Below are 19,284 nucleotides of genomic sequence, written 5' to 3'. Positions count from 1 at the left end.
TAAAAATACTTAGGCAAATCTAAGGAAACATTCTTATTACCTAATAGTTCTCTGAAAATATTCCAAATACCCTTTATATTATTTTTCTTTTCTTGAAATAGTTTGTTATAGTATTCTTTCTTGGCCTTCCTCAATATTAATACTAGCCTATTTTTATAGACTTTATATTTCATTTCAGCGGTATTGTTCTGAGTTTTATATAATCGCTGTATAGTTTGTTCTTCTTTTTGCACGCGTTTACTAGCCCCTTAGTTATCCATGGTTTAAAATTAGTTTTCTTCTTCTTAAACTTAAGTGGTACCAGTGGACAATGTTTTCTATACAAGGCCAGATAAGTACTTAAAAACGCATCATATGCGACATTAACATCATTTACATAAACTTCCTTCCAATCCTCTTCTAAATTTATTTTCATGTCTAAATTTATTTATTGCATCCTCATTTCGTATCCTTATACATCTGTCCAATTGCTCTTCCTTATCCTCCATATAATTTCTCATGTTGTAATCTAAGGTAAAAAAAAAAACAGGTAAATGATCACTTATATCATTTATGATGAGGCCACTTTTAATATTATTCCCTAAACTATTAATAAAAATATGATCAATTAATGTTGCTGATGTATCTGTTATTCTACTCGGCTTTGAAATCAGAGGGTAAAATCCATTTCCAAGTAGTAATTCTAAAAAGTCTGATGCCATGTGATTAGTCTCTTTTAAAAAATCAATATTATAATCCCCACACAAACAGAAAGTCTTATTTCCCTTAACCCTACTTAATAAGTCTTCCACTACATCTATAAATTTTTCTGTCAGTGTTCCAGGTTTTCTATATATACACGTAACAATTATATTACTTCTTTCCATTTCTAGTTCTACTGTAACAGTCTCCATTAAATCGTCAATAACCATAGACATATCTTTAAGTTGTTTACATTTCAAATCACAGTTAACAAAAAGTGCCACCCCTCCTGCCTTCTTATTAGATCTATTTATGTAATATCACTCATACCCATCAATATAAAACTCACAGCCCCTTTTCTCATCTAGCCATGTTTCAGATAATGCAATTACTTTAAACTTGCCTCTCAAACTATGCAAAAAATCATTAATCGGAGCAAAATTTTTATAGAGGCTTCTACAATTAAAATGAATTAAAGAAAATATATTACTTATATCAACGTTATCTCTAACGCACATTGTATAGTAGATCCTAAAATAATACATACAGTGTATAAAATCCCTGTGAGTTGTGTATATAGACTGTTCCACGCACCCCCTCTAATTACTGCTAAGATGGTACATTCCTCCCCTCCTGGGTTTGTTGCTGCGTTGGTTCACCGTTATGGCGCTGGTGGAGCTAGTTTGTTGCACTGAACATGTGTTGTGCGTGTGCGTGAACGATAAGTAAGTGCCTTGTATTTGTTCTATGGTTGTAACTCATCCTATACTCACCATGTATGTTGTGTGATGCTTGTATAGAGTTTGCCAGTGGTTTGTGTCGCCACGAGACACTGTAATTACTCACGTTGATTTGACCAAAATGGCGCCACCAAAGTGGACTGAGCTGCCCAAAGTAAAGATGGAGTCTATCCCTGTGCAGCAGCCCATTTGTGTCCACCAGGGGGTGGTGTTTAGTTATTTTGAATTAGATTTTTCTGTTCAACCCTTTCTGTATTATTTAGACCAGTTTGGTTGACTTTAATTGTTTGCTAATTGTAATTTCTGTTATTTTACTGAACCACACATACATATACTCACATGAATTCATTTGTGAAGATGTTTTGGATTAAAGGAACCCAAATTATCATTGCTGTGGACCCTCTCTTTCATCATATAAGTCACCTGTGCCTTCTGACCGAGGATAGGAATATCCTGCTGTAATTTGCCAGTCTATTAAGCACACACATGTCCAGTTCATACAGAGAAAAACCCAACAAACATATGACCCCCTATGAGCAAGCACTTTGGCGACAGTGGGAAGGAAAAACTCCCTTTTAACAGGAAGAAACCTCCGGCAGAACCAGGCTCAGGGAGGGGTGGGGCCATCTGCTGCGACCGGTTGGGGTGAAAGAAGGAAAACAGGATAAAGACATGCTGTGGAAGAGAGACAGAGATTAATAACAGATACAATTCGATGCAGAGAGGTCTATTAACACATAGGCCGTTTATCAATGCCCAAGTACGCGAGTACGTACTCGCGTTCTCGGTGAGTACGTACTCGCCGAGAACGCACGGGAGTACGTACCCGCCGAGAACGCGAGCACGGACTCGCGATATGTACAATTGGAACACCTGCGTACGTGATGATGTCACAGGTCCGGAGTTTTTACTGCCGTCCCCTCTTAATTTAACTGTGAGTAACATGTTATGAAGCTTAACTGTAATCACAGCCAAACCGGTTTACTCAGGAACAAATAAAACACTGAAATGAACCAAACATTAACATTTAGAGGTGATCTAAGTGACTTATATATCATTTTTAACCTCAGTAGTGAAACCTCTATTAATAAAAATAGTGTACATGTACATACGTGTACATACCTTAATAAAAACAAGCAGGTGAGATGGTAGAACGCTTTTATTTTTATTTTAGTGGACACTCAATACTATAGACAGCTGCTGGGGTTTCTTTAACCTGAGTAGTGAGAAGTCCGCGAGCGGGGGGGGGGGGGGGGTGAAAACGATGTGCCGGGAGTCCGCTGTTGAGTTTTGGACGAAATGCATTCTGGGATATATAGCTGTCCCAAGTCCACACCGATGCATGCTCGATAAAACGGGCGGAGTGAGAACACATCCGGGACTTTTTCGCGTTCTCGGCTTGATGCGTACTTCGAATTGGAACAGTACTTGGTCTCCGACTGATGACGTATCACGAGTACACGAGAACGCAAGTACGCACAAGTACGCATATTGATAAACGCCCATAGTGAGTGAGAAAGGAGATTGGAAAGGAAAAACTCAATGCATCATGGGAATCCCCCGGCAGCCTACGTTTATTACAGCATAACTAAGGGAGGATTCAGGGTCACCTGGTCCAGCCCTAACTATATGCTTTAGGAAAAAGGAAAGTTTTAAGCCTAATCTTAAAAGTAGAGATAGTGTCTGTCTGGAAGCTGGTTCCACAGAACAGGGGCCTGAAAACTGAAGGCTCTCCCTCCCATTCTACTTTTAAACACTCTAGGGACAGCAAGTAGGCCTGCAGTGTGAGAGTGAAGTGCTGTAATAGGGTGATATGATACTACAAGGTCATTAAGATAAGATGGGGCCTGATTATTTAAGACCTTGTATGTGAGGAGCAGGATTTTGAATTCAATTCTGGATTTAACAGGAAGCCAATGAAGGGAAGCCAAAACAGGAGAAATATGCTCTCTCTTTCTAGTCCCTGTCAGTACTCTTGCTACAGCATTTTGGATTAATTGAAGGCTTTTCAGGGAGTTTTTAGGACATCCTGATAATGGTAAATTACAGTAGTCCAGCCTGGAAGTAATAAATGCATGAACTAGTTTTTCAGCATCACTCTGAGACAGGATATTTCTAATTTTAGAGATGTTGCGCAAATGGAAGAAAGCAGTCTTACATATTTGTTTAATATGTGCATTGAACGACATGTCCTGGTCAAAAATGACTCCAAGGTTCCTCACAGCATTACTGGAGGCCAAGGTAATGCCATCCAGAGTAAGAATCTGCTTAGATACCATATTTCTAAGATTTTCAGGGCCGAGTACAATAACCTCAGTTTTATCTGAATTAATAAGCAGAAAGTTAGTTGCCATCCAGGTCTTTATGTCTTTAAGACATTTCTGCAGGTTAACTAATTGGTCTGTGTTACCTGGCTTCATGGATAGATAGAGCTGCGTGTCATCTGCATAGCAGTGAAAATGTATGCTATGTCTCCTAATGATACTGCCTAAGGGAAGCATGTATAATGTAAACAGAATTGGTCCTAGCACTGAACCCTGTGGAACACCATAGTTGAACTTAGTGTATGAAGAGGACTCTCCATTTACATGAATAAATTGGCGTCTATTAGATAGATATGATACAAACCACTGCAGCACAGTATCTGTAATACCTACCTACCTATACCTACCTAGAAATGGCTTTTTAAGTAAAGGTTTAACTACTGCCAGCTTGAAGGCCTGTGCCGATAATTAGAGATAGGTTGGTCAGATTTAAGATTGAAGCATTAATTAATGGCAGGACTTCTTTGAGCAGTCTTGTAGGAATGGGGTCTAAAAGACACTGTCAAGCTCTTTACGCTTGTGCAGCTTCCCCGCTTGAAAGGGATTGATGCATCTTTCACAGGTGTTTAACTGACCAGGCAGATCTTTTGTTTCTCTTTTTTTCTTTAATCTTCTTTTCGGCCATAGTCAGCCATAGGTGAAAAACCTTTAAACACAAACCAAAATACAAATTATGTTTGTTATCACACATCTGTGAATATTATATGAATATATGAACAATCCCAAACATTATTTTTTAACACATCAATGCAGTGTATAAGCTTCGTAGCACAATATTTACTTAAGTATTTTTAAAAGCTCAAATTATGCAATTTACTCTAATGATTGTACATACAACTTTAAAGGATAATGCTTTCTGTAAAAGTGCTAAATCAAATGATCAATCTGCATTAGAACTTAAACAGTAAACAATAGTATTTATAACCAGCTTTTCTTGCACTTAACCATATGCAAGCATTAACGGTCTTCCATACACAGACCAATAATAAACAATGGTGCTGCTCGTAAACAGGCGACCAACCCATGGCACAATGCTAATGCTACGTAAGCTAGTGGCAGCGGCGATTCTTTAGCAAGAATCGAAAGTGGTGGGTGGGTTCTTTTACATTTTGAGAGAAGCCAATTGAGTCTAATAACAGATTAAATGCTGTGTTGAGGCAGTCATTTTTAGCATCTACATGGATGTTTAAATCACCCACAATAATTATTTTATCTGAGCTGAGCACTAAATCAGATAAAAAGTCTGAGAAATCAGAGAGAAACTCTGTGTAAGGCCCAGGTGGACGATATATGATAACAAGTAAGACTGGTGTCTGAGTTTTACAGCTGGGGTGGACGAGGCTAAGCATCAGGCTTTCAAATGAATTAAAAGTCTGTCTTGGTCTTTCGTTGATTAATAGGCTGGTATGAAAAATTGCTGCCACACCGCCCCCTCGGCCTGTGCTTCGAGGTTTCTGGTAGTTAGAATGACTCGGGGGTGTTGATTCATTTAAACTAACATAATCATCCGGCTGCAACCAGGTTTCTGTAAGGCAGAGTAAATCGATTTGTTGGTCAATTATTAAGTCATGTACTAACAGAGACTTGGAGGAGAGAGACCTAATATTTAATAATCCACATTTCACTGTTTTACTCTTTGGTTCAGATGTGGATACTGTATTGTTCTTTCTTTGTGATTTTTTATGTTTAAGTTGTGTGTTGCTGGTTTTTAGTTTGTTTTTTGTCTTTTTGGGAGCTGACACAGTCTCAGTGGAGAGAGGTGTGTAAGACTGCAACTCTGCTTCCTGGTCCCAACTCTGGATAGTCATATTTTGGGGCGTTTAATAAATTTGTCCATATTTCTAGAAATGAGAGCTGCTCCATCCAAAGTGGGATGGATGCCGTCTCTCCTAACAAGACCAGGTTTCCTCCAGAAGGTTTGCCAATTATCTATGAAGCCCACATCGTTTCTGGGACACCACTCAGACAGCCAGCAATTTAAGGAGAACATGCGGCTAAACATGTCACTCCTGGTCTGATTGGGGAGGGGACCAGAGAAAACTACAGAGTCCGACATTGTTTTGGCAAAGTTACACACCGATTCAATATTGATTTTAGTGACCTCCGATTGGCGTAACCGGGTGTCATTACTGTCGACGTGAATTATAATTTTACTGAATATACGTTTACCCTTAGCCAGCAGTTTTAAATTTCCTTCAATGTCGCCTGCTCTGGCCCCTGGAAGACAATTGACTATGGTTGCTGGTGTCTCTAGCTTCACATGTCTGAGAACAGAATCACCAATTACCAGAATTCGACCCCTGGCTGGGTGTGTCGCCGAGTGGGGAAAAACGGTTAGACACATGAACAGGTTGGTGGTGTGTTAGTTCATGGGAGACGTTAAACAGATAGTGAGACTCCTGTTTATCAGGGACGTAAATCCTTAGGTGATGGCCAAGCAGAAAACAAAGTCATAATTCTGTCTGTGAGGGAGAATTATGACTCTGCCATCCCACCTACCCATGTCATGTTTGGTGACAGGGTGTGTACCACACTCAACATGGACCAGAGGAAGCAAAGGAAAGAGTTGTCTCAGGAGATTAGAAAGAAAATCATAGACAAGCATGTTAAAGGTAAAGGCTAGAAGACCATCTCCAAGCAGCTAGATGTTCCTGTGACTACAGCTGCACATATTATTCAGAAATTTAAGATCCATGGGACTGTAGCCAACCTCCCTGGATGTGGCCGTAGGAGGAAAACTGATGACAGATCAAAGAGACGGAAAATCCAAATGGTAACAAAAGAGCCCAGAAAGACTTCTAAAGAGATCCGAGGTGAACTTCATGCTCAGTGAACATCAGTGTCAGATCGCACCATCCGTCGCTGTTTGAACCAAAGTGGCTACATGGGAGACGACCAAGGAGGACACCATTGCTGAAAAAAAATCATAAAAAAGCCGGACTGGAATTTGCCAAACTACATGTTGACAAGCCACAAAGCTTCTGGGAGAATGTCCTGTGGACAGATGAGACAAGAATTTTACTTTTTGCCAAGGTCAAAGGAGTTTGCAAAGAAAAGCGTCTGGACTTCTTTAAGTTGCTTGAAGACGTTTCACCTCTCATCCGAGAAGCTTCTTCAGTTCTAAGGTCAAATGGCCGAGAGTCCCAGATTTAAACCCAGTGGGAGTATCCCCCCAAGGAGGGACAAAGGACCCCCTGGTGATCCTTTAATCACATGCGCCAAGGTGTGAAACCGGGTGTGGGACCTAATCAGCCAAGGTTTCGGGTGAGCTCATTGTGAAACCTGGCCCCACCTTGTCATGTGAATTCCTGAGGTCAGATGGCCCAGGATGTGAGTGGGCCACATCCTGGGCGTTCATAAAGTCAGCAAAGAGGCACAGAAAAGAAGATCAGACACCAGCGAGGGAGGATAAGAAAGACAGACGCAACAACGTTGTCATCCCCTATGTAGCCAGTGTATCAGAGAAACTCAGGAGAGTTTTCTCCAAGCACGACATCCCAGTGTACTTCAGACCCAGCAACACACTCAGACAGAAACTGGTTCACCCGAAAGACAAAACTCCAAAACACAGACTGAACAACGTGGTGTATGCTGTACAGTGCAGCGAGGAATGCCCAGACCTCTACATTGGAGAGACCAAACAGCCACTTCACAAGCGCATGGCACAACATAGAAGAGCCACCTCCACAGGACAAGACTCAGCAGTCCATCTGCATCTTAAGGATAAAGGTCTCTCTTTCGAGGATGCCAATGTTCACATATTGGACAGAGAGGACAGATGGTTTGAAAGAGGAGTGAAAGAAGCCATCTATGTCCACTGTGAGCGACCATCTTTGAACAGAGGTGGTGGTTTACGACACCAACTGTCTGCCATCTATAATCCAGTTTTGAGTTCCCTCCCCAGACGACTTAACGCCCACTCACATCCTGGGCCATCTGACCTCAGAAATTCACATGACAAGGTGGGGCCAGGTTTCACAATGAGCTCACCCGAAACCTTGGCTGATTAGGTCCCACACCCGGTTTCACACCTTGGCGCATGTGATTAGAGGATCACCAGGGGGTCCTTTGTCCCTCTTTGGGGGGATACTCCCACTGGGTTTAAATCTGGGACTCTCCACCATTTGACCTTAGAACTGAAGAAGCTTCTCGGATGAGAGGTGAAATGTCTTCAAGCAACTTAAAGAAGTCCAGACGCTTTTCTTTGCAAACTCCTTTGACTACGATGACCTGGATGAGTGAGAACCTTCACAGACACTTTTTGCCAAGACACATCAGCTCTATGTTCACTGACAGAAAAATGAAGCATATCTAGAAAAGAAACATGGAGGATGCTCGGTTGTGTTCTGGGGCTGCTTTGCTGCATCTGGCACAGGGTGTCTTGAATCTGTGCAGGGTACATTGAAATCTCAAGATTGTCAAAGGATTCTGGAGAGAAAAGTGCTGGCCAGCGTCAGAAAGCTTGGTCTCAGTCGCAGGTCATGGGTCTTGCAACAGGACAATGACCCAAAAACACACAGAAACACCCAAGAATGGCTAAGAGGAAAACACTGGACTATTCTAAAGTGGCCTTCTATGAGCCCTGATCTCAATCCTATTGAGCCTCTTTGAATGAAACATGCCGTCTGGAAAAGGCGCCCTTCAAACTGGAAACAACTGGAGCAGTTTGATCAGGAGAAGTGGACCAAAATACCTACTGAGAGGTGCAGAAGTCTCATTGACACTTACAGGAATCGCTTGATTGCAGTGATTGCCTCAAAAGGTTGTGCAACAAAATATTAAGTTGTGGGTACCATCATTTTTGTCCAGGTCTGTGTCATGCATTTATTATTTTTAAATAATTCTGTTCAAGCATGGTTAAAAAGCAATGTGTGACTTTCAGTGGTTAACATTCATAGAATTTGTATTTACTTATGCTTTTGTCAGATTACAGTTATTTCTGTGACCATTGTGAGGTTTTCGTTCATTGACTGAAGGGTACCAAGAATTTTGTCCACGTCTGTAAATGATATATAAATTAGGCACAATCACTTCCTTTATTTCTACTGTGTCTGGACTCAGTGGAGACCTTCAAAAAGCAGCTAAAGACATGTTTATTAGCTTTTAATTGGAACGGGCTTTTTATGATGTATTTATGACTGTGTTGTGTTTTTACCTTGTAAAGCACTTTGTGTCTGTGAAAGGTAATATAGAAATAAACTTTACTTACTTGCTATTTATTGTAATCATTTGGCAGCTTTAACTTTGCACTAAACTTGTTTTCACAAAATCGCACTGGTTTTAAAAAAGTAAGGACACACTCTCCATTGTGCCTTCTCACCTTGCTGGATTGCTGTTCTTCTTTCTCTTGTAGCTGCAGCTGAAAAATGAAGGTCTGCTCCTCCAGGGCACTGAGCATACAAGGTAGATGTGATGATTTGTTGTCTATCCGACAGAATGAAGCCATGGTGATCTCCGCTGACTGGTGGCTTTAATAGAAAGTGTAAACCGTTATGCTCATTAGGAGGCTAAAGAACACAGAAAACAACTTGCCAATTACTTCCCTGCTTACAAAGCATTTGCACACCGAGTGCATATGTACTTACCAGACGTCGTCGACTACGAGAACTGAGCCATCAGGCATCATGGGAAGGTAAGACGAGTTATAGTTTGGAAGGATCTTCACATCTTTGACACACATTCTGTCCTGTGAGCTGCAGTTCATCACTGAGGAAAAAGTTTCCCACTAATCATTAGCTGTTTATGAGCTTATTGTACTTCCAGGTACAAATGCATCATTTTGGTGTTTTGCTAACTTGACGCAGTTTTCTGGACCATTCAAATTCCCCATTTTTGATATGTTTAACAGAATAGTATTGTATATTGTGTATATTCATTTTGTTTCCTGCGTTCAATTTGAACAAGTTTAAAATGCAGTAAAAATCAGATGAAGGTAGCGTGACAGACGTTTACTTTGATCACACAAAAATGAGGCAGGACTGCGTGATGGATAATTCTAAGGAGCTCGGAAAGCAACCGGCTTCTTTAAGTTTCTTGAAGACGTTTCACCTCACATCCAAGAGGCTACTTAAGCTCTCACCTATTTAAACCCCGGTGGGCTGCCCCCTACTGGGGCATTTAAACCGTATTTAAACCTGTTTGGGTTTATGTTAGGCAACGACCAACATCCTGGCAACAAATTTCTTACTTGACTAACTATGCGGGGAAAAATTAGACACGAGCTTAAAACTAAGAAACACTCAAAAATGTCAATATAATATTGACAATAATAACAAAAGGGATTTGAAACCACGTATCTCATTATTTAGTGATGAATCATGGCGCTTAACTGTGTGGCGTCTGACATCGTTAATGATCAACATTACACGTAGCTGCTTTAGTTTAAGCGGCTGCTGTTTCACTTAATACTGAGACAGGTAGCTGTTGTTTGGGAGAGATCCAGATTTGGAAAAATACAATTAAAAAAGTAATAAAAGTCCACGTTTTGTGTCCGTGTGTGCATGAGCTGCTGTTCTACCCTTGAGGACGGTCAGATGTTTTCCAGAAACAGTCATCTGTCTACACTGGACACTGGGAGGTGGGAGAACATCCAGAGTAGTGCTGACTAGGAAAGAAGAAACCATGGTGTTTGTTTACTGTCAGACTGGACAATGGAATTATAATTTATATGTAATCCAATGGGACAGATACTGGTTTCCTAGTCTTATAACCTCATTAGTTGTAGGTTCTAGACTACAATCCTTTTTAACTCTTGTGACACACATAGATCATTCAGTATGTTGAGAGATGGTGTGTTTGCCTTGTGTCTTGAAGGTGCTAAGATCTTGTCTGAAGGTGCAGGTTGGACTCCTAAACTGCAGCAGAGTCAGGTAGCCAAGCTCCCTTAATTCTGCATTTTCCTCCATCTGCTTCCACACAGTGACTACAATCTGTCATCACAGAGAGGCAGGCACAGAGAAAACAGGACCAGGGAATTGCATTCAACTACAGGTTCCACCTCTGGAGTTCATCATACAGGGTACTATGCAAAAGTCTTAAGCCACCGTTAATTTCTTACACTTTGTTAGGAAAATTGGAAATAATAATGGGTTGCATTTATACAGCGCTTTTCGGGCCCTCAAAGCACTTTACAATTACACTATTCATTCACTCTCACACACTGGTGGAGGCTACAGTTGTAGCCACAGCTGCACTGGGGCAGACTGACAGAAGCGAGGCTGCCATATCGCGCCATTGGCCCCTCCGGGCATCACCAGTAGGCGGTAGGTGAAGTGTCTTGCCCAAGGACACAACGACTGAGACTGTCCGAGCCGGGGCTCGAACCGGCAACCTTCCGGTTACAAGATGAACTGCCAACTGCTGAGATGCTGCGATGGGCGAACTGAACCTCCAGCCTCCCGGGGATCCGGCAGCTCATGCGCCACAGCAGACGCAGCTGCAGCAGGAGGCAGAGGGCCAGCAGCTGCTGGAGCGTCGTCATCCTCGGCTCGTAACATGTTCGAGTCAGGGGTCACCAATGTGGAGGTAAACACAGACGAGACGAGAGCTCTCACACGCCAACGTTTCTCACTCCAATGTTATTCTTGAACTAACAACTGAAAACATCGTACTCAGCAACACACTTCCTGCGTGTGAGTGCAGTCCACCACAGTGGAAATAAGGCAAAAACAAGAGTTTGTAGATAAGATAAGCTTTCTTGTCATTTCTGTCTTCACAAAGATTTTTCCGGGCTTCTTGAAGGGCTTTCCAGAAATCTTCTAGGGTTGTTGGCTGCTGCTGTTCTCTGTAAAGATGATGCGGGCTCCGAGGAGGCCGATCGATGGTGCACTCCATTGTGTGTTTTTCTCTTCAGGTATGCTTTTACTCCCCTTTTTACTTTAGTTTGGTTTTAAAAAATTTGTCATCTAGTTTTTGTTTTTAGTTTAGTTTCTGTTGATTATAGAAACATTGCTACTCAGTAGTTTGCAAGCCTGACAATATCAGGCAGAACTGATCCAGGGTATCACTGAGCTGGATGGTCTCAGGTGCACAGTCTCAGATTGACCGAAACAATGCCTAGATTTAGGTCAGGCATGTGTGGGGGCTGGTCAATAGTATCAGTTCCTTCATCATACTCTTGTCACATGAGACCAGTGACCATTCTGGTGCAACACAAGAAACCCAGGACCTGCTACACCAGCGTATCATCTGACAGCAGCTCCAAAGATTTCACTCTGACACCTAACGGCCATCAAGCTGCCGTTGCCCAGCTTGTAGAGGTATGTGCATCCCTCCATGGATGAGGTTGCCCATTCCTTAACCTACAAACAAACCAGTCATGCTGAGCATTATTACAGGCAGCATAACATTCCCCATGGCTTCTCCATTACTTTCACATTTGCCACATCCACTCAGGGTGAACCTGTTAAGAGGTAAATGAATTGGTTTTTATCAGCACCTCCAAGTCTGAGGCCATGTAGCTCAGCTGGCAAAGGGCGGAGAGCCCACTCCGGGTCAGCGACGAATTCCTGCCCCAAGTGGTGGAGTTTAAGTATCTGAGGGTCTTGTTCACAAGTCAGAGGAGAGGGGACCAGAAGATTGTTAGATTGATTGGTGTTGCGGCTGCACTGATGCAGGCGATGTACTCGTGGTGGCAAGAAAGCTGAGTGTAAAAACAAAGCTCTCGATTTATCAGTCAGTCTACGTCCCTACCCTCACCCATGGTCACAAGCTGTGGGTAGTGACCAAAATAACGTGATCTGGGACACAAGCAGCGGAAATGAGCTTAATCCGAAGGGCTGCTAGACACAGTGCTCGGCCATCATTCCTCGATATCGAAAGGAGTCGAGGTTGTTCAGGAGTTGGGTGCCTCCTGCGTGAGGTGTTGCAAGCATGTCCTACCAGATGGAGGCCTCGGGGCAGACACAGGACATGTTGGAGAGATTATATGTTTCCACAGGTCTGCGAACGCTTTAGTGTTCCACGGGATAGGCTAGAGGAGGTGGCTACGAGGCAGGAGGTCTGGGCTTCTCTGCTTAGGCTGTTGCCCCCGTGACCCGGTCGCAGATTTGTGGAAGAAAATGAAAGCATAGATGGATGGAGTGGCCTCGTTGTTGGCCCTCTAGTAGGCCTGTAGTTAATGTAATTAACACCAAAGCAACTGAAACCGATTAAAAATCCCCTCTGCGACTTAACTGACCAGATTAATATACCAAGGGTTGAATTTATTCAATGCTTTACTTTGATTAAAAAGTGTTCCTGTAATTTGTTTGAGTAGTGTAAAGAAATCAGGGATGGGTCAAGACTTTTGAACAGTTTTGTACCATTTAGGAATAATAAGCACAGTACAAACAAACACTAACAAATATATACACTATACACTATACAATACATGTTTACTTTTTTTACACCATTTCTTTACTGAAGGCATCAGAACTATGAATGAACACATGTGGAATTCTGTAATAACAAAAAAGTGTGAAATAACTGAAAACATGTTTGATATTTCAGATTCTTCCAAACAGCCTTTGCTTTGATTCCTGCTTTGCTCACTCTTGGCCTTCTCTCCATGAGCTTCATGAGGTCGTCACCTGAAATGGTTTCAACAGTCTTGAAGGAGTTCCCAGAGATGCTGAGCACCTGTTGGTCCGTTGCCTTCACTCTGAGCTCCATCTCATCCCAAACCATCTCCACTGGGTTTAGGTCAGGTGACTGTGGAGGCCAGGACCCATCAGACCAAAGCACAGATGTCCTCTGGTCTAATGTCCACTCCTTGTGTTTCTCAGCAGCTGTTTGACCATAAAGGCCTGATTCACACAGTCTCCTCTGAACATGCAGAGATGCTACTGGGGCTCTGTGTGGCATCTATCTGGGCTCTAATCTGAGCTGCTGTTAACTTGTGATTTCTGAGGCTGGTGACTCGGATGAATGTATCCTCAGCAGCAGAGGGGACTCCTGGTCTTCCTTTCCTGGGGCGTCCTCATGTGAGACAGTTTCATCGTGGTCTTGATGGTTTTTGTGACAAAGTTTTCGCAGTTTTACAGCCTGACTGACCTTCACTTCTTACAGTAATGATGGGCTGTTGTTTCTCTCAGCTGATTGGTTCTTGCCATAATATGAATTCTAACAGTGTCAAATATGGCTGTCAGCTGTGCACCAACCTGACTGCTGCACAACACACCTGATGGTCCCAAACCCACTAAGAAGGCAAGAAATGCCACAGATGAGCCCTGACAGGCCCACCTGTGAGGGGAAACATGTCAGGTGACGACATCATGAAGCTCACTGAGAGAAGGCCGAGGGTTTGCAGGCTGTCAATCTATCTACATCTACACACACACACACACACACACACACACACACACACACACACACACAGAGTGTACATGCATACAAGTGTGTCCAACCTTGGCTTTACGTGTACTGACTGGCAGCTTGTCCAAAGAGACAGTGAGACAGAAGATAAGCTGGTCTTCCAACACCCAAGCAGACTGCAGGAGATCAACATAAGACAATTTGTTTGTTTAAATAAATAAAATAATATGGCCTGAGTTAAACAGTCACAACAGTACTATATCTAACAGCTGCCATCACAGGTAATTCTGGAAAAAACAAAACTCTAAAAAAAAACTTTGGTTAATAAAAAATGAAACCTGTGCTCGCTTAATGTTAGTTTAGCTTTAATTTTATGTGTTTCATTTTCCTGTTTGCAGATATATAAAAATTTAAAGAATAGTTTTACAATCATTTGTTGGATGTGTTTGTTTTTTCCTGAACAGTTTGCTGCAGCAACTCTTCTGCATGTTATGGTAATTGAACTGTGCAGGTGCTGCTGCGACTGGTGCATGGATGTACGGCTCCTGAATGACTGGTTCCAGCCTGAACACCTGCCTTATATATAAAGCCTGGAGCACTTCACACGCTTCCCCTAACAGCTGATCAGCTGGGTGAGCTGCCGTTACTTTGAACACATCGATTTCTCCTGTTTTTGGACAGGAGGTCAGACTCTGTCTTTATTTTGGTTCCTTTCCTCTGTGAGCTCATGTATGTTGGCATCTATCAGACCTCAGCTTTGTTTGATTTACTATTTTGGCCTCGGCTCACCCTGATGTGTTGACACTCCTGTTCTGTTGTTTTTCCCTCATTACTTTGTAAATGAATACCATGTAATGACCAGTGATTGTTTCCTGTGGCTGCGTGGGTGTTGGTGGGGAGCAAGTGCCTCATCCATGCCATCTCCTGGCCCGCAGACGGGTTGTAACAATAGGGACTAGACAGGAGAGCGCTGAGAGTGTTTGTCTACTTACGTAGTTTGTTTTTCTAAAAGTAACCTTGTACTTTTGCTTCTCACATTTTCAAAAACAGGCTCATTACTTTGCATTCAAGAGGAGTTATTATTTGTTAGTGCGAGCCTCCAAACATCAAACTGATTCAAGTCTAAACAGTAACACATGCATGGCAGTCCTGTTGTGTAATCGTCACCAGAGGATGATGCATGAAAGAGCTGAAGTGTGTCAAAGTCAGGGGTTAAAACTGGGCTTCATGAGCTGCAGGGCTTCAGCATCTAGTTAGCCCCACAGAAGACGAGCGAACATAAAGGGAGTGATGTGTTACTGAAGGTCATTTCAAATGCAGCATTTCTGCAAACACACAAATTGTTTGTGCGCAGTTTGTGTAACAGTGTATTGCAGCTAAAGGTCCAGCTGCTTATTTGACAGGGAGAGAAAAGAAAGAGCTAACTTCACTCAGACAGACAGATAAGACAGACGGGACATGGCAGGAAGAAGAAAGCTTACATTTAAAGGTCAGTGGGATTTTTTAAACGAGATACTTTGTTTGTACATGTGACTGTTTTTTAAATTTTGAAACATGCTGCAAATCAAACTAAGGCAGACGAACTGTTATACAAGGCTGCATGAAAACCCTCTGCAGGTTAGTTTGCTGCACTGTGAGGATTTAAAGTAAAGCACAGTGTGTGCCTGGTGCACAGTGGCTGTGGGTTCATGGCCACAGTTAGCTTACATCACATGTAGCAGAGAGTCACATGAATTTGATGAGCTTAGATCCACTGATGAATTCCACCTTGATGCCAGCTTTATAGCATCTAGTATAAAGACAATATAAACTGTGGAGGATGAAACATCTGCTCACATCTGGTTGAATCCAGGTGTGTCCATCCACAGAGAGGTCAGCTGATCACAGCCTGCACACTAAGAACAGCTGCTGGAGCTCTCAGGAGAAATGATTGTGAGTTTGATTCAGTTCCCCACACTGAGCCGTGACAACCAGTTTTAGGTTCCCCACCTGCTGAACCCACTTTAACCTCTGACTGTGCACACTTCCTGTTTACAGGCAAAGTCCCCTCTACAACGGAGGCAACAGCAAGTAGATTTGATTTGATTTTCCTTTTTCTTCACACTCAAGCTGAGTATAATTAGAAGCAAAAATAGACTAAAGTTTGTTCCCCTCTACTGATATTATTCTATCATTATGTTCATATAGCACAGGGTTCAGTCAGCTTTGGACAAAATAGAAGCGTCCTCCTTTACTTCCTTACTTTGAGCACATTTAGAGCCTTTACTTTTTTTTTGTTCGAGTAAATAAGTTGAATCAGTACTGTGACTTTTACTGGAGTATTTTTTACTAGTAGTATCTGCACTTCTACTCGAGTACAGACAATCTAAACCACCCTCTGGTTTTTTATCTAATTAGGACATATATGTAGGTTACTTAAAAACTATATAGTTCCTGTCTCGTTGTAGGTAACATGCGATCATGAGTGATGACAGTTCTGCAAAAACATTAGATATGTGTAAATCTATGACTTCCTCTTCTTCAGTACTGGCTTATTGATTTTACCTTGGCTTGTTCTGTGTCGTTGTGCATCGCTGCACTACTGGGTGAGCATTTATGACTGACAAGTTGGTTACACTGTGTGAAGGTCTGCTTGTCCCCCAGTCTTCTTCCGCTCTGTTCTGCGGTCCTACACTCTACATCCTCGGACTCTACATCCTCGCTGTCTTCACTGCAGCTGCTCATGCGGTCACACTGCTCAGCCGGTGTCAGCCGCCAGCTCTCCGCGGCGCACACGCTCGCCAGAGCGCACAAAGAACCCCCCAGGTCCTTCCAAGACAGAGCACCATCGTCCCTGTCCGTTAAGCCCCGAGACCGCAACACCAGCAGAAACTGGAGAGTCTCCCAGAGGTAGACGTTCTTTCGCTGAGGAAGCGTTGTGTAGTTTGCTGCGTCTGATAAACTCGATATTTGGGCGACAGGAAAATACATAAAAAACTTGTATTGCGACTCCATCGTGGCGTTGGCTGACTCTGCCTCTGCATTTCACAGGAGCTTACTGAAAGCGCCCACCGATGTGTGCATCCTGCTTCCTTTCACAAAACAACAGGGCAATTAATCGATGTCGAGAAGACGAATCAGACCACTGCAATCAAAAGTCAGTGACGAAAACCAGAAAAACGAAGCCATACTGTACCAGGATGCAGTTTACATAAATAACATTTATAATAAGATCATTTTACAAGTCACCTTCCAGGATTCTACTAAAGCTTAACAGCCTATGCAGACCTGACAGCTGCCACACTATAGTGCCAGAAACACACACATGAACCTGAGTGAGGTCTCATTCTTAATCAGCTCACCTGGGAACCTTGCTTTCGACAAGGTGCAGGCATGTGCTTATGGGAAATTTGACCATTCTGACCATTTGTGAGGTCAGAAACGGATATTGAACCAGACCGCCTGAATCACAATCTCTGCTCTAATTAATTCCTGAGGTGTCTGTCAGGTGTTCATTCCACACCAAACTGTCTGATCCATGAACAGGGAGGGGTCGTTCCCATCACCGGGAGCATGAAAGTGAAATCCATGAAGCTCTCTGCACTCTGTTCATGAGGTAATATTACGGCCACAGTTTTGGAGCTTTGTTGGTAACCTCTTTCATTCCCAATCACTTCCACTTCATTATAACTGTGTCAGTTGGTGATATCCTCCTAAGACCCAGCAATTCATTTCTGTCCTCCTTTGGGGACCCGAGGCTGATACTACTACATCATGCATCATATATATGAGTCCTGCTGTACTGTCAGGGGGCATCCTGGCTTTTGTGTGGGCTGGGCAAACAGAACACACCAGCTTCCATATTTTATGGCCATGAGAGATTAAGTGATACTTCTGGTTTTTGTAGATTTGATTGCTTAAACTCAAATGGTTTCTTCTTTAATTTGAGCGTCTTAACTTAGATCTAGATTTCAGAAATGCGTAGTAATTATAGGCTTTGCAAAACAAAACTTTTATTCTGTGTTCTTTTAAGTCGACAGAACTTAGTACCTCATGACCGATTCGAACAGTGTCTATACTTCAGGAAGACTTTTTTAAATTATTTAGTACAAGAAAACAAACACAACAGATGCACACAAAGAGCGTGATCTACTACAAATTTCTGACACAATACAGTTTCAAGTAAGATCATAGCCACATATACTGCAGCTGCTCTGCCTGCTCAGTAACATCTGGAGCAACATGAGGAATTCTCTGTGAAATGTCCTGTCAGGGCTGTGAGAGTGGCTGAAGAGAGATCGTTGGCCAAGTGGGCATGACAGAAGGTAAATCACACCACCTACCACTGCTTCTTACTCTGACCTGTACCGCTCTTGTCCACTATGTACAACATGGAACTTTAATACTGAAAACCAGCTACAATGAGTCACATTACGGTATTTGGGAAAATTCAAATAAAGCTTTATCCTCGATCGGGAAGCAAAGTTTGACTTTCTGTTACCTTTTAGTACCAGAAACTGTTTTTAATGGAGTAGAATTAAAAGGAATAAAACACACACACGTGTTTAAACACCAATAAAAAGTATGAGCAGACAGAGGTGGCAACATAGTTACTGTCCTGAATTTAAGAAACAGGTTTAACTTTGTTATTTATTTCTGTTCAAATGTTTCACCTCATTTTAGTTTTACTTGTTTACAATTTTCAACTTATTTGCCATCTTCCATATTTATATTGGAATTAAATGTGTAATAAAGAAATTTCCTCAGCATTAATAAAGTATTTTTATTTTGTCATTACACTGTGCTGATTACATGACACAAAAACATTATGATGGGATTTTCAGTGTTTTCATTGTTTGTAGTCCATTTTGGCAAGAATTGATTGGCATTTGTCAGCGATTGAGTATGTAATGAGTAGGAGGATATTTTGCTGCTATTATTTGCTGCTATTTTTATAATCATCATTACCATTTCATTAATAACAGTTTTGATATTGCATTCAGATGTTCAAACATACTGGTATCATATCAGCCTTTATTACAGGTCCAGTAAGAACCACTTTAAACTGTGGAGTTGAATCTATAATCCTAAATGCTTTTGAATGTTTTTATACTCTTGTGAAAGACAGGAAACGCCATGCTTTGCAAAAGTGAAACCGAAAGCAGAGTCTGAGTGCAAGTATTTTGAGCAGGTTATGAACAATCAGGTTATTCTTTAGTATCTTTTATGTATCTATATCTTTTGATTAAGCTTTTAGTAGAGGTTCT

At 42.1% G+C, this 19,284-nt stretch overlaps 2 protein-coding genes across 2 annotated transcripts in view; both read right to left on the bottom strand.

The window, feature by feature from the left end:
• The window catches only part of LOC134623541 (galactose-3-O-sulfotransferase 2-like), a 91,932-nt gene that overhangs the window by 55,711 nt on the left and 16,937 nt on the right, over positions 1-19,284 (bottom strand). The window lies entirely within an intron of this gene.
• On the bottom strand, positions 6,430-17,032 carry LOC134646915 (trafficking protein particle complex subunit 14-like). Its single transcript, XM_063500958.1, has 7 exons — positions 16,583-17,032; positions 14,131-14,214; positions 10,545-10,674; positions 10,263-10,349; positions 9,331-9,451; positions 9,066-9,213; positions 6,430-6,483 (listed from the first exon to the last, which is right to left on the bottom strand). The coding sequence occupies exons 1-7, from the start codon at positions 17,030-17,032 to the stop codon at positions 6,430-6,432; spliced, it is 1,074 nt and encodes a 357-aa protein (XP_063357028.1).

This window comes from Pelmatolapia mariae, linkage group LG3_W (genome assembly GCF_036321145.2).
Source record: "Pelmatolapia mariae isolate MD_Pm_ZW linkage group LG3_W, Pm_UMD_F_2, whole genome shotgun sequence".
Taxonomy (NCBI): Eukaryota; Metazoa; Chordata; class Actinopteri; order Cichliformes; family Cichlidae; genus Pelmatolapia; species Pelmatolapia mariae.
Note: the sequence above shows the minus strand (reverse complement) of the source record. Positions and strands in the feature narration are given on the sequence as shown.

Coding starts and splice junctions, on each gene's coding strand:
- LOC134646915 (XM_063500958.1), bottom strand. CDS start 17,032: ATGGAGTCGCAATACAAGTTTTTTATGTATTTTCCTGTCGCCCAAATA. Junction 14,215..16,582: donor ACGACACAGAACAAGCCAAG/GTAAAATCAATA, acceptor GATCTCCTGCAG/TCTGCTTGGGTGTTGGAAGA. Junction 10,675..14,130: donor TCAGTACACGTAAAGCCAAG/GTTGGACACACT, acceptor CTGTGATGACAG/ATTGTAGTCACTGTGTGGAA.